Source organism: Pan paniscus, chromosome 9 (assembly GCF_029289425.2).
Source record: "Pan paniscus chromosome 9, NHGRI_mPanPan1-v2.0_pri, whole genome shotgun sequence".
NCBI classification, from domain to species: domain Eukaryota; kingdom Metazoa; phylum Chordata; class Mammalia; order Primates; family Hominidae; genus Pan; species Pan paniscus.
Window position 1 is genome coordinate 20,772,262 of NC_073258.2, and position 24,658 is coordinate 20,796,919.

General features: G+C 41.8%; 1 protein-coding gene across 1 annotated transcript; it reads left to right on the forward strand.

The window, feature by feature from the left end:
- Positions 1-578: 578 nt before the first annotated feature.
- Positions 579-23,876, forward strand: LDHAL6A (lactate dehydrogenase A like 6A). The gene is made up of 8 exons (XM_034932276.3): positions 579-1,038; positions 1,484-1,618; positions 8,455-8,572; positions 10,127-10,300; positions 19,856-20,029; positions 20,775-20,892; positions 22,019-22,142; positions 23,245-23,876. Exons 1-8 carry the CDS (start codon positions 901-903, stop codon positions 23,407-23,409), a joined length of 1,146 nt encoding a protein of 381 aa, XP_034788167.1. The 5' UTR covers positions 579-900; the 3' UTR covers positions 23,410-23,876.
- The last annotated feature ends 782 nt before the right edge of the window (positions 23,877-24,658 follow it).

Here is a 24,658-nt window from a genome sequence, read left to right on the forward strand (position 1 = left end):
TGTTGTTGTTGTTTTGAGACAGGGTCTCACTCTGTCACCCAGGCTGGAGTGCAGTGGCACAATTTCGGCTTACTGCAACCTCCGCCTCCCAGGTTCACAAACAATTCTTGTGCTTCAGCCTCCCAGGTAGCTGGGATTACAGGGGTGCACCACCACGTCCAGCTAATTTTTGTATTTTTAGTAGAAACGTGGTTTCACGATGTTGGCCAGGCTGATTTCGAACCCCTGACCTCAGGTGATCCGCCCGCCTTGGCCTTCCAGAGTGCTGGGATTACAGGCGTGAGCCACCACGCTCGGCCCAGAGTTTTAAAATTTTACTTTTTCTACTTTAGCTCACATTTGAGGTGGTAAAAGTTAATCTTGAGGTCCCTTTCTCCTACAGGGCTGGGGGAAAATTTTCACGTGAGAGTCAAAAAGTCCTTTTCAGATACATCCAGACAAGGTTTGGTTAGAAATAAAATTACTTGGGCTCTCTGGTGGATGGGTTCTAGGCAAACAACTCCGCCCAACAGCAGAGGCCCTGCACTGCGTTGTGCCTGCAGCACCTCGTGCGCCTTCTGCAGCCGGCCAACCACCTACACCGCAGCCCGCCCACCCGCACGCGGGGGCGGGGCGGGCAGGCAGAGGCGCAGGCGCGGTGCTTCACAGCCCGCTTCTGGCCTCACACCTGCCAAGCATCACACCTGCCAAGCATCACACCTGCCAAGCATCACACCTGCCAAGCATCACACCTGCCAAGCATCACACCTGCGATGCCTGCACGAGCTGGGTGCGGTCCGCGCAGCTGCAGTAAGGGGGTGACCCGGCGTCTGTTAGTCGGCGGTTCATCTCCTTCGTGCCTCGATGAGCTTTAACGCCACTTTCCTCCATTCTCTTTCTTCACCTCTTGAGTGAGTGGCCATGAGCTGGGCTGCAAGAGTCCTGGGGAGCAGCCAGAGAGCGGGCGCCGCGGGAGCGAATTGTTTTTGCCCAAGGATGGTTCTGTGTCTCCGCCAGGCGGCATGTGACCTGCTCGGGCGCGGGTGGCCCTTCACCCCTGTGAGTGTGGCCAGAAGTACCTCTCACCTGGACCTGCGGACCCCGGGCGCAGTCCTGGAGCTGAGAACTGGAGGTTGGGGGAAAAGCAGGGTAAAGGGGAGAGAAAAGGGGGTCAGCTGCGGGACGGAGTGCCGTCCCAGCTGTAGTTTCATGTTTGGTGGAGCAACCCCTGTTCCTTTCCTCTCTCTCTCTTAATTCCTCTTAACTGTACTCACGCTTCCTTCTCCTTCCCCTGGTCCGCTTCATGGATGCTGAGCTGCCTGGCCAGAACCTACCCAGCTTCTTTGCTGGTCAGATTTGTCGGTCTTTTGTGTGTCTGCAGCACCTCCTTCCACACAGGGGCCCAGGAGTTCTCTATACGCGCTCTCACCGCAGGTCTTGGAATTCCAAGCCATTTCCAATTCCAGGTCTTGGAAATGGCTGTGCAATTTGTCTTCACTGTTAGGTTTCCAAGATGGCAACTATCAAGAGTGAACTTATTAAGAATTTCGCGGAAGAGGAGGCCATTCATCACAATAAGATCTCCATTGTAGGAACTGGATCGGTTGGTGTGGCTTGTGCTATCAGCATCTTATTAAAAGTAAGTTGTGTGCTCTGCACCACAGGGTTCACCTCAGTTGGAGGCGAGGCCACAGCATATGGTTGTGCAGGTTGTGTCCAGTTCAAGGTGGTGAGTGGGGAGCCAGTGTGAGGGGCATCAGAGGAAAAGGTGCCCTTTTTTAAGTTGTTCACCCAGAGGGCGCTCCTTTTTAAAAATTGTATGATGATATCATGTGGGTTAGAAGCATCTCTGTGAAAGTATGTTGACATTTCACTTTCACGTAATGACAATATGAGGTACCCCTTTGCTTGATTTGGAAACTCAGCTCACAAAACAAACTGGAGAAATAGGTGGCAGAAAAGAGTATACAAGCGTGTCAGTGATGGTAGGCAGCCTACGAGTACCAAATACAATAATCTTTTTTCATTTAAATATCTCTCTCCCATTTCCTAGTCTGTATATCTTTATTTCCCTTCGTTCCTTATTCATGTTAGGTTAGTTTTAGTGTTTAGCTGTTCTTAGTATTGATACAGCTGATAAAGTTTTATGGCTATAGACAGAGGCCAAAAAAAGATTCTGACCCCTTTCTAAGAATATTACCCTGATATGAACTTTATTACCATAAAGTTTTAATAAATCATAAGACACTTTGAGCTATACTTTTATTAATGAAATATCTGTAAAATGTTTTAAGCCATCTTTTATATAACCTTGAATCCTGGCATGAGTCATTGGATTTAAAGGATTGCCTCTGGGTTTCATATCTAGATGACATAGTGACCTTATGGCACTAAGGACAGCAGCCGCAGCCAACTGCTGCTCCTGCCAGCCATACAAATTCCCCATGATTCATTTTGTCCTACCTATTGTAATGCCTTTATCAGCAGTGTCCTCATTGCTAATGAAGAATACACACACGTGAAAACCAACACATCTGTGACTCATTGATTGTTTGATGGGGCCTCCACGTATTGCCCAGACTGCTCTCAAACTCCTGGCCTCAAGCAGGAGGTCTCGGCTTCCTAAAGTGCTGAGATAACAGATGTGAGCCACTTTGCTTTGCCCAACACATTTTTTTTAACATCAGTAATAATGATAACAGTATGTTTGTATGCATTATCCAATATTACAACCCTGGAAAGTAAATATTAGACCTACTTTTTAGAGGAGAAAAAAGGAATAGACTATCTCTAATTGCATGAATAGATAAGTATACAGGTAATATATATAGAAAAGCTTGAAATAAAAGATTTATTTATCACCTCTGCTTTGAAGGGCCATTCAGGGAGGGACTGAGCCATATCCCTGGAACTCCTACCTCTGCCAGCTGCTGCTTGGCTTTGGTTGCAGGAGTGGAGGGAATTTTGGGGCTTCTGATGGGAGGTTCCAGGGCCCAGGATAGGGCAGTGCCATGGGGCTGCACCTGTTTCATGGCCCTATCCATGATGGGAGGTCCTAGATAGATCTCAGGTGGAGGTGGTGGATAGGAGTACAGAAGGGCAGGAGTGCATTCCATTGCAACTGGTGATGGGAGGCACAGGCCCCACCGGGCATGTAAGAGCATCTATAGGCTCCACTGGTGGCTTACCTCTGGAGGCTTAAAATGCCACCTGTAGCACCCATTGTTCAAACTCAGTGGTGCTCCCTGCTGTAAAGGTATGAAGCAGAGCCTTCCCAGTCAACTCCTGCTTCTAGAACTTGAATTCTAGTATGTTGCTAACGATGGCATTTGTATATCTTAGGAAATAGGGTACACAATCCCCCTATAAAGCCTCAGGTTAAGGCTCACTTTAATCTTTCCCTGTCCTGGCCCTAGACACTGCAACTTCTGTCATTCAAGGAGGTGGTGATAGCCTAAAAACTCCTTGCTGATAAGGAATTCTCAATATGAATTGTTCAGGAATTTATTGTCAGGAATTTGTGGTATGAACCTTGTAGAGAAACAGTAATGTCTTTAAAAATTACTGAGTTTTACCATAATACATAAACTTTAATTAGTGTAATGCGAGATCCACTTTGTTTCTTTTAGTGTTGTATCTGGAATCTAGAAGAGTGCCTCCTGTAATTGATATTTAGTAGTTGGATGAAAGAATTGCTAAAAGATGCCCATTAAAATGGAATGCACTGGATTGTGAATATAAAGATGGGATATTCTGTTTACTTTCATTTTTATAAATAAGGAAAGAGAGTCCAGAGAGATTGTTAGGATATATTTTTATAGACTTTATTTTTTAGAATAGTTTTAGATTTACAGAAAAATTGAAAGGATAACAGTTTATACCCCACATTACACCTTAGTATGGTGTGGTGGTTAATATTGTCAACTTGATTGGATTGAAGGATGCAGGGTATTGTTCCTGGGTGTGTCTGTGAGGGTGTTGCGAAAGGAGATTAACATTTGAGTCCGAGGACTGAGAGGCAAACCCACCCTCAATCTGGGTGAGCACCATCTAATCAGCTGCCAGCACGTCTAGGATAAAAGCAGGCAGAGGAACGTGGAAGGACTAGACTGGCTAAGTCTTCCAGCCTTCATCTTTCTTTCGTGCTGGATGCTTCCTGCCCTCAAACATCAGACTCCAAGTTATTCAGCTTTTGAACTCTGAGACCTACACCAGTGGTTTGCCAGGGGCTCTCGGGCCTTTGGCTACAGACTGAAGGCTGCACTGTTGACTTCCCTACTTTTGAGGTTTTGGGACTTGGACTGGCTTCCTTGCGCCTCGGCTTGCAAATGGCCTGTTGTGGGACTTCACATTGTTATCATGTGGGTCAGTACTCCTTAGTAAACTCCCTTTCATATCGACATCTATCCTATTAGTCCTGTCCCTCTAGAGAACTCTAATACATATTGTATACCTTAGTGTGGTACATTTGTCACGATGAAAGAATGGATATTGACATATCACCTTTAACTAAAGTCCACACTTTACTCAGATTTCTTTAGTTTTTACCTATGTCCTTTTTCTGTTCCATGATCCCATCCAGGATGATACCACATGACGTTTAGTCACTGTATCTCCTTGGGCTCCTCTAGGCTATGACAGTTTCTTTAGATTTTTCTTGTTTTTGATGACTGAGCATTCTGAGGAGTACTAGTCAAGTATTTTGTAGAACACCTTTCTCTTGGAATTTGGTGGGTTTTTTTTAATGGCGAGACCGAGGTTTTGGGTTTTGGGGAGGAAGACATAGGAATAAAGTGCCACTTTTCATCACATCATATCCCGGCTACATACTGTCATGATTTATCAGTGTTGATGTTGACCTCAGTTACCTGGCTGCTTGTAATGCAGCTTAGACTTCTAGGTTGATCAGTTGTACAGTCTAGTTTAAAATGTAAAGCGCTTGGCTTTGAATTTCCAGTAATTCAAATAGAGTAAAAAGATCCAGGCTGGATCCAGGCAGTGGCTCATGCCTGTAATCCTGCACTTTGGGAGACCAAGGCAGTAGTATCACTTGAGCCTAGGAGTTTGAGACCAGCCTAGGCAACAAAGCAAGACCCTGTCTCTAAAATATAAATAAATGAATAAAAATTAAAAATTGGCTAGGTGGCCGGGCACGGTGGCTCACACCTGTAATCCCAGCACTTTGGGAGGCCAAGGCGGGTGGATCACCTGAGGTCAGGAGTTTGAGACCAGCCTGGCTAACATAGTGAAACCCCATCTCTACTAAAAATATAAAAAATTAGCTGGGCACGGTGGCATGCATCTGTAATCCCAGCTACTTGGGAGGCTAAGGCAGGAGAATCGCTTGAACCCGGGAGGCAGAGGTTGCAGTCAGCCAAGATCGCACCATTGCACTCCACCCTGGGCAACAAGAGCAGAAACTCCGTCTCAAAAAAAAAAAAAAAAAAAAAAAATGCCAGGTGCGGTGGTACATGCTAGTAGTACTAGCTACTTGTGAGGCTGAGGCAGGAAGCTTGCCTGAGACCAAGAGATTAATGCTGCAGTGAGCCATGAATGTGCCACTGTACTCCAGCTTGGGTGACAAAGTGAGACCCTGTCTCAAAAAAGAAAAAAGGTAAAAAGCACTAACAATGTGAATTGGATATGTGCTTAAATTATGGATGCTTGGTTATTTCTTTCCTTTTCTTTTTTTTTCTGAGAGGGAGTCTCACTCTGTTGCACAGGCTGCAGTGCAATGGTCAATCTGATAGCTCACAGCAACCTCCGCCTCCCAGGTTCAAGTGATTCTCCTGCCTCAGCCTCCCAAGTAGCTGGGATTACAGGCATGTGCCCCCATGCCCAGCTAATTTTTGTATTTTTAGTAGAGACAGGGTTTCACCATATTGGCCAGGTTGGTCTCGAACTCCTGAGCCTCATGATCCGCCCACCTTGGCCTCCCAAAGTGCTGGGATTATAGGCGTGAGCCACCATGTCCCACCTTGATCATTTACTTCTAAGCACTAACACAAAGGCGTTATTTTTCCTCCAAGGAAAAATTTATTATGTAATAAAGATAAAAAGAATATGTAGTTAAAAGGTAATACATTTACAAGATTTGAAAGTAAGGCTGGGTGCGGTGGCTCAAGCCTGTAATCCCAGCACTTTGGGAGGCCATGGCAGGCAAATCATGAGGTTAGGAGTTTGAGACCAGCCTGGCCAACATGGTGAAACCCCGTCTCTACTAAAAACACACAAAAAATTAGCCGGGCATGGTGGCAGGCGCCTGTAATCCCAGCTACTAAGGAGGCTGAGGCAGGAAAATCGCTTGAACCCGGGAAGGTGTGGGTTGCAGTGAGCTGAGATAGTGCCACTGCACTCCAGCCTGGGCAACGAGCAAGATTCCGTCTCAAAAACAAAAACAAAAACAAAAACAAAAAAAAACTAGGCTGGGCATGGGCTCACGCTTGTAACTTTGGTAGGCTGAGGCAGGCGGATCACTTGAGTCCTGGACTTTGAGACCAGCCCGGGCAACATGGTGAAACCCCATGTCTACAAAAAATACAAAAATTAGCCAGATGTGGTGGCAGGCACCTGTGATGTGGTGGCAGGCGCCTGTTGTCCCAGCTACCCAGAAGGCTGAGGTGGGAGGATCATCTGAGCCTGAGAAAGTTGAGGCTGCAATGAGTCATGATCATGCTACTGTACTCCTACCTGGGGGACAGAGCAAGCCCCTGTCTCAGAAACAAAAAGTAAAAGTAAAATTCAGGAAGATACATACAAGGCCGGGCGCGGATTAAGGCTTGTGCCTGTAATCCCAGCACTTTGAGAGACCAGGGCAGATGGATCACTTGAAGTCAGGAGTTTGAGACCAGCCTGGCCAACATGGTGAAACCCTGTCTCTACTAAAAATACAAAAAAATTGGCCGGGTGCGGTGTCTCATGCCTGTAATCCCAGCACTTTGGGAGGCAGAGGCGGGCGGATCACTAGGTCAGGAGATCAAGACCATCCTGGCTAACACGGTGAAACCCTGTCTCTACTAAAAATACAAAAAATTAGCCAGGTGTGGTGGCGGGCGCCTGTAGTCCCAGCTACTCGGGAGGCTGAGGCAGGAGAATGGCATGAACCTGGGAGGTGGAGCTTGCAGTGAGCCGTGATCACGCCACTGCACTCCAGCCTGGGCAACAGAGCGAGACTCTGTCTCAAAAAAAAAAAAAAAAAAACCCCAAAATTAGCTGGGCATGGTGGTGCATGCCTGTAATCCCAGCTACTCAGGAAGCTGAGGCAGGAGAATCACTAGAACCCAGGAAGCGGAGGTGGCAGTGAGCCAAGATTGCACCACTGCACTCCAGCCTGGGTAACAGAGCAAGAGACTCCATCTCAAAAAAAAAAAAAAAAAAAATACATGGAGAAGTCATACTGGTTTCCATCCAATCTTTCCTTAGCATCCACTTTAGGCAATTATTTGAATCAGTTTCTTGTATTTCTAGTGTTTTTTTTTTTTCCAAATAGAAGTATATTTTCTCTCCTTTCTTACATATAAAGTAGCATCATAGAAATTATAGTATGAATTGATTTCTGTAGGTAATAACTGTCTGATTATAGAACTAAAATATTTTTGAGTTGGAAGGAGCCCTATATTTTAATCCATTTGCTGTGGTTTGAATGTTTGTCCCCTCTGGAACTCGTTTAAATTTAATCCTCAATGTGGCAGTATTGAGAGGTGGGGCCTTTAAGAGTTGACTGGGTCATGAGGGCTCTGCCATGGATTAATCTATGGATGAATGGGTTATCAGGGGAGTGGGAATGGTAGCTTTATAAGAAGAGGAAGACAGACCTGAATTTAGCAATCGCAGCCTCCTCGCCACGTGATGCCCTGTGCTGCCTTGGGACTCCGCAGAGTCTCCTCCAGCAAGAAAGCCCTCACCATATGGCAGCCCCCTGACCTTGGACTTCTCAGCCTCCATAACTGTAAGAAATAAATTCCTTTTCTTTATAAAGTACTCAGTTTCATGTATTCTGTTATAAGGAACAGAAAATGGACTAAGATACCATTTATTCAAAAAACTTTTATTGAGCTCCTCTGTGCCAGGTGGATGATAAGTAAGCACCAGATGGCTGGGGATGAATGACTTCCTAGTCTCAAGAAGCTCAAGGTCTGGTGAGAAGTTCCTTCAGCAGAAGCACTACTTTATCACTGTGCAGCCTCAGCTGAAATTGAAAATTGGGGTGTTCACTACTTTCAGAGATTGTTCTATTTACTAAGCAGTTTCTATTTTTGTTTTCCTCATGATGAGCTGAAATGCTCCTCTTTGTAACTTGTATTTTTTCTGGTTTAGACTTTTATATCATGACAAAATGATGAGATCATTTATTATGTTTCCTTTGATTTTGATAATTCACAAGCTAGACATAGATCACCAATATAAGAATTTTCTTTCATTCTCCAGTTAATCAAGAGATACACTCACACCCATTGGACTAACAATGTTTTTCAGGGTTTGAGTGATGAACTTGTCCTTGTGGATGTTGATGAAGGCAAACTGAAGGGTGAGACAATGGATCTTCAACATGGCAGCCCTTTTATGAAAATGCCAAATATTGTCTCCAGCAAAGGTTAATGTCATAGTTAAATACTATAAATATTCTAATATACATGAACAAGTATCTAAGAAAATCATCTTTATTTCTTTTGACCTCCCCAGTATTTATAGATAAGGCTGGTTGCTCCCTACTCTGTACTCTCATAACGTGTTCAGATTCCTTGGGTTGTACTTTGCAAGGTTTCCCACGGCACCAGACTGAGTTCCTTGTGAGCAGCAGTAACAGCAGTTATCATGACAGCTACAATGAACTGACTGCCTATTGTGTGTGAGACATTGACCCAAGCACTTTATATAATTTAATCCTGAGCACAACTCTATTTTAGAGATGATGTACCTCTGAACTAAGGTTAATTAAAAGTGATAGGACCAGGCACGGTGGCTCATGCCTGTAATCCCAGAACTTTGGGAGGCCAAGGCAGGTGGATCACCTGAGGTTGGGAGTTCGAGACCAGCCTGACTAACATACAGAAACCCTGTCTCTATTAAAAACATAAAAATTAGCCGGGCGTGGTGGTGCATGCCTGTAACCCCAGCTACTCAGGAGGCTGAGGCAGGAGAATCGCTTGAACCTGGGAGGTGGAGGTTGTGGTGAGCCAAGATCGTGCCATTGCATTCTAGCCTGGGCAACAAGAGTGAAACTCTGTCTCAAAAAAAAAAAAAAAAAAAAAGTGATGGAGTAGGGATTTGAACTCAGTTCTGTTTGATTCCAAAGCCTAAGCTCTTCACTACGGTACTTTATTCACTTGGCACCTGGGAGATAATTATTTGAACAAACGAATGAGCCAACAATTTGCTATTCAAAGGTCTGTTCACACCACATCTATCTCTAAATATTCTTGCCAGAGTAATCCATATTTTGACCTCTTCATCTAAATAATACAAAAGGTATTTTAGGAGGTGAGGTTTTTTTTTGTTTTTTGTTTTTGTTTTTGTTTTGTTTTGTTTTTGAGGCAGTGTCTTGCTATGTTGGCGCAGGCTGGACTTGGACTTCTGGGCTCGTGTGTGATCCTCTTGGTCTCAGCCTCCAAGTAACTGGGACTACAGGAGTGCACTACTGTACCCAATTTAGGAGGTTTTTGTTTTTGGAAACGGAGTCTCGCTCTGTCACCCAGGTTGGAGTGTCGTGGTGTGACCTTGGCTCACTGCCTCCATGTTCAAGTGATTCTCCTGCCTCAGTCTCCCCTGTAGCTGGGACTACAGGCATCCGCCACTGTGCCTGGCTAATTTTTGTATTTTTAGTAGAGATGGGGTTTTGCCATGTTGGCCAGTCTGGTCCTGAACTCCTAACCTCAAGTGATGGACCTACCTCGACCTCCCAAAGTGCTGGGATTACAGGGGTGAGCCACTGCACATGACTTACATTTTTTTTTTATTATTTAAAAAAATTTACAAGGGAAACTTAGTGCTAATTTCCTGAAATTAAAAAGTAGTCTGGGCATACTAGAAGATTTAAGGGAACCCACTCTTTGGTAAACATAGTGTGGTGATTGAAGTGAACAGGAAGTATACTTAAATGCCAGATGTTTTCTTTCATAATCGATTGTTTATTCTAATCTTTCCTCAGATTACCTGGTCACTGCAAACTCCAATCTAGTGATTATCACAGCAGGTGCACGCCAGAAAAAAGGAGAAACACGCCTTGATTTAGTCCAGCGAAATGTATCCATCTTTAAATTAATGATTCCCAATATTACCCAGTACAGTCCTCACTGCAAACTGCTTATTGTTACTAATCCAGGTCAGCTTTGTTGTTTTAAATTTTCAACTTTTAGATTCGGGGGTACACTGTGTAGGTTCATTACATGGGTATACTGTGTGATGCTGAGGTTTGGGGTAGGATTGATCCTGCCACCCAGGTAGTGAGCAAAGTACCTAATAGTTTTTCAGCCCTTGCTGCTCTCACTCCCTCCCTCTCTAGTAGTCTCCAGTGTCATTTGTTCCCATCTTTATGTCCATGTGCACCCACATGTTTAGCTCCCACTTACAGTGAGAACATGTAGTATTTGGTTTTCTGTTCCTGCATTAATTAGCTTGGAATAATGATCTCCAGCTGCATCCATGTTGCTGCAAAGGACATGATTTTGTTTTTTTATGGCTGCATAGGACAGCTTTATTTTCACTGTTCAGTGAAGGAGTTTTTGGGGGTGGGTTTAGTAACTTTGAGGAGAAAAAGAATTTAATGAATATTAAATCGTAAACCACCAATATAATTCCAGAATCTCTTTCTGTTTTGTTAGTGTAATATGTACTTTGCACAGTTGTAATTAGTGTATATACTATAATGACTTTAAAAAATACTAGTGTGAGGCTAGATGCAGTGGCTGAAGCCTGTAATCCCAGCACTTTGGGAGCCCAAGGTGGGTGAAGTGCTTGAATCCAGGAGTTTGAGAACGGCCTCGGCAACATGACAGAACTCCATCTCTACAAAAAAATACAAAAATTATCAGGGCATGGTGGAGCATTCCTGTAGTCCCAGCTACTCAGGAGGCTGGGGCATGGTGGAGCATTCCTGTAGTCCCAGCTACTCAGGAGGCTGAGGCGGGAGGACTGCTTCAGCCAGGGATGTCAAGGCTGCAGTGAGCCATGATTGCGCCACTGCACTCCAGCCTGGGTGACAGACCCTGTCTCAAAAAAAAAAAGTAGTGTGTATGGGAAGATAATATGCTTAATCATATGAGTTCAAGGTTTATATTCTAAAGGCTGAGGTTTGTTTTCCAAATTACTGTTTGAGAAGTGAAAGTAGGGCTATAGTTTACTGCCTGACTCTCCAAAATTGTACTAGACTCCTCACTGGTGCATTTACAAGGTGGACAAACTGAAAATAGACTTCGGAGATAAAATGTGCAGGACTGCTGATAGATTATGTCTAGTGAGAGAAAGGGAGGAATAAAAAATAACTTCGAGATTTTTTCCTTTGAGTAACTGAAGGGATGGTAGTTCCATTTAACTGGGTTGGTAAACTTACTGATCGGGTGGGAGTCAGTGAGGGAAGGAGGCAGGGATGTTACATATAGAGGGGAAAAATCAAGATACCTGAAATGATACTCAAGGGGAAATGTCAAACAGCTAGAGATTATGAGTCTGGAGCTTAGTAGTTTAGGGATATTCAAATTACTGTATTCTAAAATTATTTGGAGTAGTTTTTCTCTGTGCAGACCAACAGTGAGTGCATAATTAAGTTTATTCATTTTAATTTCGATGCTGAAGAACTATTTAACTTTTGTTTCACAGTTTTATAAAATATTCACATGGCTCCAACATCAATTCTAGAGAACAGGAATTATTCAAAGTGGTCCAGCTTCTGTCCCTGTGCCCTTTCCCCTATAGCCTCTATCCTTTTATAGGTAACCATTTACACTTTTTATGGTTTACAGCTTTTTGTTACTACATACGTTTTTCTCCATCTTCTTTCATTTTTAACTTAATATATCATGAAGCTCAACTCCATAGTAGTATTTATAAATATGTTGATTACTGTAGCTTTGTGGTAAGTTTTGAAATCAGGATGTATTAAGTCTTCTGACTATTCTTTAAGATTATTTTGGGTCAGGCGTGGTGGCTCACACCTGTAATCCCAGCACTTTGGGAGCTGAGCCAGGTGGATCACCTGAGGTCAGGAGTTCAAGACCAGCCTGGCCAACATGGCGAAATCCCATCTTTACTAAAAATACAAAAATTAGCTGGGCATGGTGGTACACACCTGTAATCCTAGCTACTTGGGAGGCTGAGGCAAGAGAATCGCTTGAACCCAGGAGGCAGAGGCTGCAGTGAGCTGAGGTCGCACCACTGCACTCCAGCCTGGGCAACAGGGCAAGACTGTCTCAAAAAAAAAAAAAAAAAAAATATATATATATATATATATATATATATATATTTTTTTTTTTTTTTTTTGCTTGTCTGGATCTTTAGCATTTCCATATGAATTTATGTATCAGCTTGTCAATTTCTGAAGTAAAACCAGCAAGGATTTTGATAGGGATTACTGCTGATTCATTTTGGTTCTTTTGTATTTAATAAGTTGTTTTTCTCTTGCTGTTTCCAGTATTTTCTCTTTGGCTTTTAACAGTTTGACTATGATGTGTTGAAGTGTGAATGTCTTTCAGTTTATACCACTTGGAATTCATTGAGCAGCTTGGATGTATAGGTTTTTTCTTTTTCTTTTTTTGAGATGGAGTCTTGCTCTGTGGCCCAGACTGGAGTGCAGTGGCATGATCTCGGCTCATTGCAACCTCCGCCTCCTGGATTCAAGTGGTTCTTGTGCCTCAGCCTCCTGAGTAGCTGGGATTATGGGCACCCACCACCACTCCTGGCTAACTTTTTGTATTTTTAGTAGAGACGGGGTTTCTCCATGTTGGCCAGGCTGGTCTTGAACTCCTGACCCGAACTGATCTGCCCACCTCAGCCTCCCAAAGTGCTGGGACTACAGGCATGAGCCACTGCACCCGTCTTGGATGTATAATGTTTTTCTATTTGGGAAGTTTCAGCTGTTACTTCTTTGAATAATTTTCTGCTCCTCTCCCCTCCTTCTGGTCCTACCATACATGCATATATATGTTGGTGTGTTTAACGGTGTCCCACAAGTCTGAGGCTGTTTTTTCTTTTTTAAAATAGTTCATAGATTATCAAAAGTTCTTTTTGTATGGCATTGAGATTTATTTATATATTTAACTGCATGCATATCTTTAGCGTTCACATAAATTTTGCTTCATACAGGCTATTGGTATAAGCATTTCCTCTTTTAAGAGTTTGATTCTTTAAAAAAAATACCAAATCCAAAATTCAGAAGTGGTAGTCCGGCGCTACAAGGAAGCACACTGAAAATAACAAGCTGATGATACATTATCACATTGTATAATAGTATTTTATATTTTCTTACACACTTTCCAGTAAGTTTTTTCACATCCTGAAATCTCACGGTGTCATTTTTGAAAGGAGAGCTGTGGAGAGATTCTGATATGACTCAGAGTTGTGAAGGCACCTGGTGGAGCTCCTTCATTAATTTCTCTAACCGTTCAGGGCACTGAAGTCTGTGGGGACAGTAAGTTCACATTTACTGTTTGTGTTAAGTGAATCCCCAACCTACTTTGATTTGCACTAAAACGCCTCTACCCTCAAAGTACCGCGTCATTAAGGTTATATGATAACAAATTAGGAAAAACAAATTAAGCATCACTTGCTTGGCAACATTAACTGGCCCACCTCACTCCCACCACAGATTTGAGAAGTGCACATTAGCAAAAGATGCTTCTCTATGCATTATGGCAGAAGTCTATTAAAGAATATTTAATTTATTGACTAATATTTCTAATAAGCACATTCAGAGGATACTCTTTCTACGTTTTATATACTGGCTGTCTGCCATTAACAGCAGTAAAAATAAGGAAAAATAAAAAAATCTCAATCTCAAATGATTTAACAGCTTAGTTCTGTATTTGCTTGACAGTGTATGCAGTTATAGTACACACTATCAAATATATCTTCCATATCTATTTAGAAAACTTATTCTGATATTAGAACCATGTGAAGAAAGTCTTCTCCATTATTTTAGTGAGTCTGTTAAAATGGTTCACTAAGAACCATCTTCAAAATTTCAGGTGCTTCAAAAGTTAAGAGAAACAATTAACTTCATTACTCTTATACAAAAACAAAAAAAACAAAAAAAAACCTGACAACTTTAAATTAGTATTAAGCTACCAAAAATTGATACCACTCAGGAAAGATTTTTTCCCCCCCGAATGATAATATTTATTTATTTTTTTGAGACAGAGTCTCTCTCTGTCACCCAGGCTGGAGTGCAGTGGTGCAATATCGGCTCACTGCAATCTCCGCCTCCCAGGTTCAAGCAATTCTCATGCCTCAGCTTCCCAAGTAGCTGGGATTACAGGCATGTGCCACCATGCCCAGCTAATTTTTGTATTTTTAGTACAGATGGGGTTTTACCATGTTAGGCTGGTCTTGAACTCCTGGCATCAAATGATCTGCCTGCCTTGGCCTCCCAAGGTGCTGGGATTATAGGCGTGAGCCACCGTGTGGCACTGAATGATAATATTTAGCTAAAATTTTAGTGAAAGAAAAGGCAGTTCTGAGAGCAATCTGGGTAGAGAGGGGTTTCTCAGGCGTAGGTACTGATTCCCATGCAGGACTGCCTTCAGATGCAGCTCCCGTGTCTCCACAGTCCTCAAGGCCTGGTTTTGGTGGTTCTGTAGTAGAGGAAGGGCTTCACACATGTGTAATATGTACAGGTAGCAACACTACAAAATGGAGTGCAAGTTCAAATCAGAGTTTTAAGGTCAGGAAAAGTAAGTATCATTTAAATGAATCACCAGAGACACTTTTAGAAGTTCTTAAGTTCCTTTAGAAATCTCCCTTTCAAGGATGTGCCAATTTTTATTTTGGCAAATCATGGATAAAAACTAAATGTATTAATAGTTATGATGATTGTGGTGCTATTTTTTAAACATTACTAACTTTATAGCAATACTCACATTTACCTATTTACCTAGCACACTTTTTTTTTTTTTTTTTTTTGAGATGGAGTCTTGGTCTGTTGCCCAGGCTGGAGTGCAGTGGCGTGATCTCGGCTCACTGCCACCTCCACCTCCCGGGTTCAAGCAATTCTCCTGCCTCAGCCTCCCAAGTAGCTGGAATTACAGGCGTGCACTACCACGCCCAGCTAATTTTTGTATTTTTAGTAGAGACGGGGTTTCACCATGATGGCCAGTCTGGTCTCAAAACTCCTAACCCCAAGAGATCCACTCACTTCAGCCTCCCAAAGTGCTGGGATTACAGGCGTGAGCCACAGCGCCTGGCCACATTTCAACAGTGTTTTATTTTCAGTAACTGACCTACTGCAGTCTATTTTCAGACTTTTCGTTTATATATGATATTTTATGATGCTGATATGAATGTGAAATTTTAAAAATTAAAACAAGCAATTAGTAAGGGTTTCTTATTTATGTTAAATATTAATTTATCTTACCTAAGTGCATAATTTTGTCCATGTAGTGGTAGAATTGTAAAACTGTAAACTTTAGAAGTTTTTTTTTTTTTTTTTGAGAGAGGGTTTTGCTCTGTTGCTCAGGCTGGAGTGCAGTGGCGCAAACTTGGCTCACTGCAACCTCCGCCTCCTGGGTTCAAGTGATTCTCGTGCCTCAGCTTCCCAAGTAGCTGGGATTGCAGGCGCACACCATCATGCCCAGCTAATTCTTGTATTTTCAGTAGAGCTGGAGTTTTGCCATGTTGCCCAGGCTGGTCTTGAACTCCTGGCCTCAAGTGATCTACCTACCTTGACCTCCCGAAGTGCTGGGATTACAGACGTGAACCGCCACGCCTGCATACAGATCTTATTTCAGTTACAAAAACACACTGTTGACATTATTTTAAAATAGCATTTTAGTTTATTACTGTGGAAATGTGGAGCACAAGACATGACAAATACTAGGTATTAATTTCAAAACTGTTCAGAATGAGGCTGGGCGTGGTGGTTCACACCTGTAATCCCAGAACTTTGGGAGGCTGAGGCGGGAGGATTGCTTGAGCCCAGGAGTTCAAGACCAGCCTGGGCAAAATGGTGAAACCCTGTCTCTATTTAAAAAAAAAAAAAAAAAAAATTTTTTTCCAAAAGAACAAAAATCTACCCAGAATGGCTTATGAAGGTTTGTAATTGTTGATTTAAGAGTATTTAGGATTTTTTTTTTTTACAAATTAAAAAGTTCCAGTAACTATTTACATGAACTAAATGACCAAATGGAAGTGGAAAATGGAAAATTTAGAGGGCAGTACGGTAAGGGAGGGGATGTAAAATAATATAGGAAGATAACCTAAACAATTGAAGATCAAAGATTTAGGAAAAGTTTAACCTTTTCTTCAAATCTATAGTCATTTACCTAGAAAATGTGGTTGGGTACCCTGGGACACAGCTGAGTTACTTGCTCTGTTTTCAGTTTACCAATTAAAACAGGTCACATTCTCTGTTCCAGACCCAGGGCCTGGCAGAGGTCCCCCAATCCCCTTGAGTTTCAGTGGCAGTTGACGAACCTCTTAAGGCCCAGCATGACTAACCGAGGTTCTTCACTTGACAGCTTTATGTATGAGGAAACTTAAAGACATTTCTACCATACTTCTCTCCATCTCAGGTATTAGAATGAATGCTTACCATTTAAAATAGTGGTATGATCAGACTGTTTCAGTATCAGTTTTTACCATCAATGGATATTAAACAGGGAACAGAAGCTCTAACTTTTACATTAATGGAAATATTACCTGTTTAGAAAACACTGTTTCAGAGGACAAAATATGTCATCTTCATATCTTTTTAAAGTATCTAATTTCTACTATTTGAGTACTTAAATCTGCCATAAAAAATATGGATTTACAAAAAAGACAAATTAGAAATTATGTCCTTCACAGAGATCCACTACAGGATTCTGAATCTTAAATTGTCTTCATATGTTTAGGATAGAATTTGATGCATTTATTATTTTTAAAGTATGAGTTATTACATAAAGCTAAGTTAAAAGTTCAACCAAATGGAAAAGGTACCAACAAATGCCTAAAATACTATTCTAATCATCTAAAACAAGAACAAATAGATTTTTCAAATAAGAGTTGAATCAATATTTATTTTAGACACTTCATTTACTTGAAAGCTGCTACTTTATTACTTAAAGACTGAGCCTGTAAGAAAATAAAACAGGTTTAATTCAAATAATATGAAAGTGAACTCTTTACCTTACCTGTTTTTCCCCAAATAATTTTGACTTCATTAATGGAAATTTATGTGAATGGCTCTAAAAACCACCTATTTTGAAACTGCAGAAATAGCAGGACAATCACTTTGTAGAATGATTTGTGAAATATTGTCCTACTACACTTAAAAAAAAAACCCAACACATTTCCTCACTTACGAGTATTTTCTTATTTTTGATATTGCAAATTCTATACATAGAACACCTCTTCGTTGCCCTGCTGAAGCCCTCAGAATGTAGAGGTGGTTCAAAAGTAATTTATACCATTTTTACCCAGGCTTTGTAAGCATGTATCAAAGAGATAGCAAGGTATTCAGTTTTAGTAAACAAAATAATTGCTCATATAGTAGCTCCTCAAAGTCCCAGGCAAGTAGGCATTAGCAGTTTTCTATTAGATAATTCTACCATCTCCAAATAAGGACTTTGGTCTGTTTATAAAAACTAATTGATAGATGAAGGTAGGTAGGTAGACAGACAGACAGACAGACAGATAGATAGATAGATACAGGCTTTTGCTTTGTTACCTATGCTGAAGTGCAGTGGCACAACCATAGCTCATTGTAACCTTGAACCCCTGGGCTCAAGTGATCCTGTCTCAGCCTCCCAAGTACTGGGACTAAAGGTGCATGCCACCACACTTGGCTACTTTTTACATTTTGTAGAGACGAGGTCTTGTTATGTTGCCCAGGCTGGTCTCAAACTCCAAGTCTCAAATGATCCTCCCACCTCAGCCTCCCTGTAAGAATTGGGATTACAGGTGTGAGCCACCGTGTCTGGCCTTGGTTTATTCTTCGTAGTTTTTTTCTCCCTTGTCCTATTGCATAACCTAGAAGACTCTCCAGTATAATGTTAAATAGAAACAGTGATAGTGGGTATCCTTGTCTTGTTTCTGACTTTAATGAAAAGGCTTCTAAGTTTTCTTCATAATGTATGTTTGCTTTGGATTTTGATAGATACCTTTTTAAGATAAAAAGCAGTTTCCTTCTGTTCCTAGATTCAGTTTTATTTTTTTAATCCCTGAATGAGTTTTTCTACAGTTAAAATGATCATATCTATCTTTTTCTTTAAATCTCATCTGATGTAATATGTTGACAGATTTTTTGATATTGAACCACCTTTGCATTTCTGGGGTGAAACTTCTTCTTTAAGTATTTTTCTTTCTCTTTTTTTTTTTTTTTTTTTTTTTTGAGACGGAGTCTTGCTCTGTCGCCCAGGCTGGAGCGCAATGGTGTGATCTCGGCTCACTGCAACCTTCACCTCCCGGGTTCAAGCAATTTTCTGCCTCAGCCTCCCGAGTAGCTGGGATTACAGGTGTCCACCACCACGCCTGGCTAATTTTTTTATTTTTAGTAGAGATGGGGTTTCACCACGTTGGCCAGGCTGGTCTTAAACTCCTGACCTCGTGATCCACCCGCCTCGGCCTCCCAAAATGCTGGGATTACAGGCGTGAGTCACCACGCCTGGTGATGACGTATGTTTCTTTTCTTTTCTTTTTTTGAGACGGAGTCTTGCTGTTGCTAGGCTGGAGTGCAGTGGCACGATCTCGGCTCACTGCAACCTCCACCTCCCAGGTTCAAGCAATTCTCCTGCCTCAGTCTCCCAAATAGCTGGGACTACAGGCGCGCACCACCATGCCCGGCTAATTTTTTTATTTTTAATAGAGACGGGGTTTCAGCATGTTGGCCAGGATGGTGTCAATCTCTTGACCTCAGGTAATCCACGGGCTTCGGCCTCCCAAAGTAATGGGATTACAGGCGTGAGCCACTGCACCTGGCCTCTGATGCTGTTTTAAAAAAATATATTTTTTAGGCTGGGCATGGTCACTCATCTGTAATCCCAGCACTTTGAGAGGCTGGGGCAGGAGGATTGCTTGAGGCCAGGAGTTAGATCAGCCTGGGCAGCACAGCAAGACCCTGTCTCTATTAAAAAAATAATTTTTTCCTACTATTCAATGCTCTTTGCTTCCTTCTATTTTATGGTTAAAATAACATTTGTCATTGATTTTTAAAAAATCTTTGTTTTAAAAATGCATTAAAGAATATAAACTAGGCCAGGCACGGTGGCTCACGCCTGTAGTCCCAACACTTTGGGAGGCCAAGGTAGGTGGATCACCTGAGGTCAGGAGTTTGAGACCAGCCTGGCCAACATAGTGAAACCCCACCTCTACTAAAGATTACAGATGTGAGCCACTGCACTCATCCCTCTCTTCCCAACTATGCTTTTTGTTGAAAATGGGTTATTCTCTAAGCAAAATTATTTGAAAGACTTGATGAGAGTATTTGTTTATTCATATTTCAGAATTTTCTGTGGAGTGAACATTCTGTGTTTCTGCATACCAAGCTATGCAAAGTATCAACAAAAAGGTTTTTCATTACTTCTATTTGGTAGATATTCTTAAGAGTTGGCGTATAGCTGGGGTTGGATAGAGAACCATGTTTCTTGCCCCCTCCACAAAACATCAGATTTACTAGTTTTAAGTTAGGTAAATCTAAAAAACATATCCTTGTAGATGAGGACATTTCTTGATATGAACTTTTTCTTCTTAGTGGATATCTTAACTTATGTAGCCTGGAAGTTGAGTGGATTTCCCAAAAACCGTGTTATTGGAAGTGGTTGTAATCTGGACTCTGCTCGTTTTCGTTACTTTATTGGGCAAAGGCTTGGCATCCACTCTGAAAGCTGTCATGGGCTGATCCTTGGAGAGCATGGCGACTCAAGCGGTAAGCCTGAGGCACGATTGAGCCTCTGAAATATCTATTTCCTATCAATCATACAGACATTTAATGTAAAGTAGCTCCTGGGAGGGGAGAAAAGACTTTATTCCACTTTAGGCCCTTTTAGTAGTGTTTAATTTTTACCACACTTATTTTTAAAATAACCAACAAAAAATACAGATTTGAAAAATGTGAGATTGATACTATAATCCTACATATGGATGGCTAGGATTATAACGCTTTTCTTAAATAGAGAACTAAGTAACATGATATAGTTTGTATTTAATTTGGGACACTCTAGTTCAGAAAGGTCAGCAGTGTACTTCATGTAATAGGCAGTCTTCAGATTAAGGGATGGGTATAACTGAAGAATATAAGAAGGAAGAGAAAGAGTGCTGTGGTAATAGCAGTCTTTTTGTCCCCCCTTAGTGTCTTCTGGCTAAAAACCTTCGAAATCTATTTAATGTAAACCTTGGCTATGGAAAAAGATTTAAAGGGAGAAAAACTAAAATTTCCTAGTGGAAAGTTTAAAACTGCAATTTTCTTATTTGGAGAATCTTTGCCAAGATAATAGAATTGTGGATCCCCATCTGTGGAGATCTAGATTTAGAATATCTGGAGTGGGGCTCAGATACCGGAACATTCCTAGTTGGAAATCACTCAGGGCAATTATAACAGTTTTGCTGAGGTCAAAAACCAAAACCCTGCTAATACCATGTAAGAAGTGGGATTTTGGGTATCTCTTTCTTAGTTCCTGTGTGGAGTGGTGTGAACATTGCTGGCGTCCCTCTGAAGGATCTGAACCCAGATATAGGAACTGATAAAGATCCTGAGCAGTGGGAAAATGTCCACAAAAAAGTGATTTCCAGGTAATATGCTAGTTTCACATTTTCAGTACCTTAGAAGTTGTGAGCCTGAACTCTGTTAGAAGGTTGAGATTAGTCCCTTAAATATAGGTTGTTGTATTTCCCATATTTTTATTTGCACTTCTGCTTTTCTGTGTGATCATATTCACCAGATTATAAATTCTTCAACAGTCAGGAACTGATTCTGTGTTGCTTATTCCTGAGCCTAACCCAGTATTGAGCACATGGTAGGGGCTCACTTGTTGACTGACAATGTATTTTTTCAAACACTTGCTATATAGTGTTTATTGTAGTGCTGGAATTGATTCCATATTAATTTCTGCATCTCTGTACTTGTAACTCTAATGTTTAACCACTGTGGCAGGGCATGGTGGCTCATGCCTATAATCCCAGCACTTTGGGAAGCTGAGGTGGTAGGATCACTTGAGCCCAGGAGTATGAGACCAGCCTGGGCAACATAGGGAGACCCCATCTCTGCTGAGGTGTGGGAGGATCACTTGAGCCCAGGAGTATGAGACCAGCCTGGGCAACATAGGGAGACCCTATCTCTACAAAAAAAAATAAAAAATTAGCTGAGCATATGGTGGCTTGCTTGAGCCCAGGAGGTCGAGGTGAGCTCTGATGATGCCAATGCACTCCAGCTGAGACCCTCTCTCAAAAATGCATATATATGGCCGGGCGTGGTGGCTCATGCCTCATGCCTCTAATCCCAGCACTTTGGGAGACCAGGGTAGGTGGATCACTTGAGATCAGGAGTATGAGACCAGCCTGGCCAACGTGGTGAAACCCCGTCTCTACTAAAAATACAAAAATTAGCCACGCATGGTGGCGCATGCTTGTAATCCCAGCTACTCAGGAGGCTGAGGAGGGAAGATTGCTTAAACCTGGGAGGTGAAGGTTGTAGTGAGCCGAGATCACACTACTGCCCTCCAGCCTGGGTGACAGAGCAAGACTTAAAAAAAAAAGAAAAAAAGAAAGAAAAAATGCATACATACTACAAGTAATTTCTAGAAGTTGTTGATGGAGTCACTGCAGTTTTGTGGCATTGTTAGATACGTTGCTACAAAGTGGAAGTTCAATGACAAGTGCATCTCAACTAACTTATGTTTATGGTTTCTTCTATCTACAGTGGCTATGAGATGGTCAAAATGAAAGGTTATACTTCTTGGGGCATTAGCCTATCTGTAGCTGATTTAACAGAAAGTATTTTGAAGAATCTTAGGAGAGTGCATCCAGTTTCTACCCTAAGTAAGGTAGGACATTCATGTTCGAAAAATCATTAACTTCAACATAAAATAGGGGTAAAGAACATTTTTGAGGCACTCTGGTTTTGGGTTTGATCTCGTGGGAAGCACCTCTCTTCCTGAAGTCTGTTCTTTGCTGCTGAAGAGTGGGGAGATTGGGGAAAGAGCCTATCTTTGTAGACCTTTGTCCTGGTCTAGTGTGACATTTCTTTTTATTAGATAAAAGTAAGTGTTTTGGCATCTTTATTATTTAACTAAGTGAACTGACTCTACCAGTATCTAGAAACATTGGGAACCACTATGGGCAGACCTTGGTACCTTTGGAGTTGTTCTCTTACAGTTTCAGTTATGTCCAATGATGAGATCTAGGAAAGCAGCACTAGACACAAAATAATTAGCAGTTAGTCTCCTGGGGAAAGGGGAGTTGGGGCATGGGTGAGATCCCTCTGCTAGTCTAAATGGGAGAGGTTATAAAACAAGACAGATCTAGATCACTGGAAACAAAGTCATAGGAATTTTGAAGTGGTCTCCTGATAGGAAGTGGTATGGAGTAAGGAGATGAGGAAAGAAGGGTGAGCCCCAGCAAACATGGCAGGAGGCTGGGGCCTATATGGAGAGATGGTGGGTTGAAACTGAACAATAAATATGTCTAATTATGTTTTAAATTGTTTTCTGTCGGCCAGGCGCGGTGGCTCACGCCTGTAATCCCAGCACTTTGGGAGGCCGAGGTGGGCGGATCATGAGGTCAGGAGATCGAGACCATCCTGGCTAACACGGTGAAACTTCCTCTCTACTTAAAAATACAAAAAGCCGGGCGTGGTGGTGTGTGCCTGTAGTCCCAGCTACTTGGGAGGCTGAGGTGGGAGAATGGCGCGAACCCGGGAGGCGGAGCTTGCAGTGAGCCGAGCTCGTGCCACTGCACTCCAGCCTGGGCGACAGAGCAAGAGTCCGTCTCAAAAAAAAAAAAAAAAAAAAGTTCTCTGCCTTGGTACTCTGCCATAGTTCGTACTATACCAATCTGTTATTCATTCACCTCCCAACTGTTGTTTCTCATATTGCAGAACTTTGTTAAAAGTTAAAAAAGGAATAATTTTTAAGTCTTTACTTTCAGGGCCTCTATGGAATAAATGAAGACATATTCCTTAGTGTCCCATGTATCCTGGGAGAGAATGGTATCACAGACCTCATAAAAGTAAAACTGACTCTTGAAGAGGAGGCCTGCTTGCAAAAGAGTGCAGAAACACTTTGGGAAATTCAGAAGGAGCTCAAGCTTTAAAGTTGCTTAAAGCTAATTCTGTAGATTGAAGATGAAATAGTAGTTATGGAATTGTATATGTCAAACTTTTGAATAAATTTGAATTTCTAAAAGTTGGAAAAATAGAGGAAAGTGACCTATTTAGTATAGCCTTCCAGCTTTTTTTTTTTTTTTTCTTTTTTGGGAGGGTCTCATTCTGTCACCCAGGCTGGAGTGCAGTGGCACAATCATGGCTCACTGCAACCTTGACCTCCCAAGCTCAGGTGAGCCTCCCACTTCAGCCTCCAGAGTAGGTGGGACCACATGCGTGTGCCTCCATGCCTGCCTAATTTTTGTATCTTTTTGTAGAGATGGGGTTTTGCCATGTCATCCAAGCTGGTTTTGAACTCCCAAAGTGCTGAGATTACAGGGGTGAGCCACTGTGCCTGGCCTTAGCTTTGATTTAGTATCCAGATGATAGATGACACTTTTTTTTTTTTTTAAAGTGACGGCATCAAAGATGTTTTTGGTACTTCTCAGTACTTGCCTTGTATGTATACGTAATTGCCATCTGGTCCACAAGAATGTGTTTACTGTGTTACACAAATCCTGATTCTTTTCATCAGGTGCATAGTAATTCTTCTCTATGGCTTAATACCTATGTTCATTTACATGCTATCTATCTCTACAATGTAAAAATAAAAGTATATATATATATACACACACAGAGTAATCTAATCTAAATGTTCCTAACACTAGATAAAACCTTGACTTGACCTTGCTGTTTTTTATTCTTTTATGAGTGCATTTTAATTTTTACAGAAAAGGCCTTAAGCTGTAAACCCCTTGGTGACAACAGATTAAATTGGTCATTCTTCTCTTGGGAGTAGAGTGGGCTGCCTAATTATCTTAATAACATCCCAAATTGGAATATACTTTTCTTTGTAGCCTCATGAGCTTTCTAGCACTCTCATTTTGATCAAGAACATTCTATTCTGGATGAGCTCTGCAGGACATACAGCAGCTATATAGTTCATTGGGTGGTCACAAACTTGGCTACAGAATCACTCACCATGAAGATGAAACTTTAAATGACAATAAAAGCAGGGAGGCAATGGTACACTGTATCTTTCCCTTTAATCCTAAAGTTATCAGGTATATAGTTTGGACCTGCCACTCTGCTCCTTTTTGATGAAAACACTTATGGTTCAGTGAGGCCTAGAAAGGAAACAAATTTAGTAGGGTTGGTAGGAGAGCATCTCCTTGGACCTTTCACAGATAAGTTACTCAA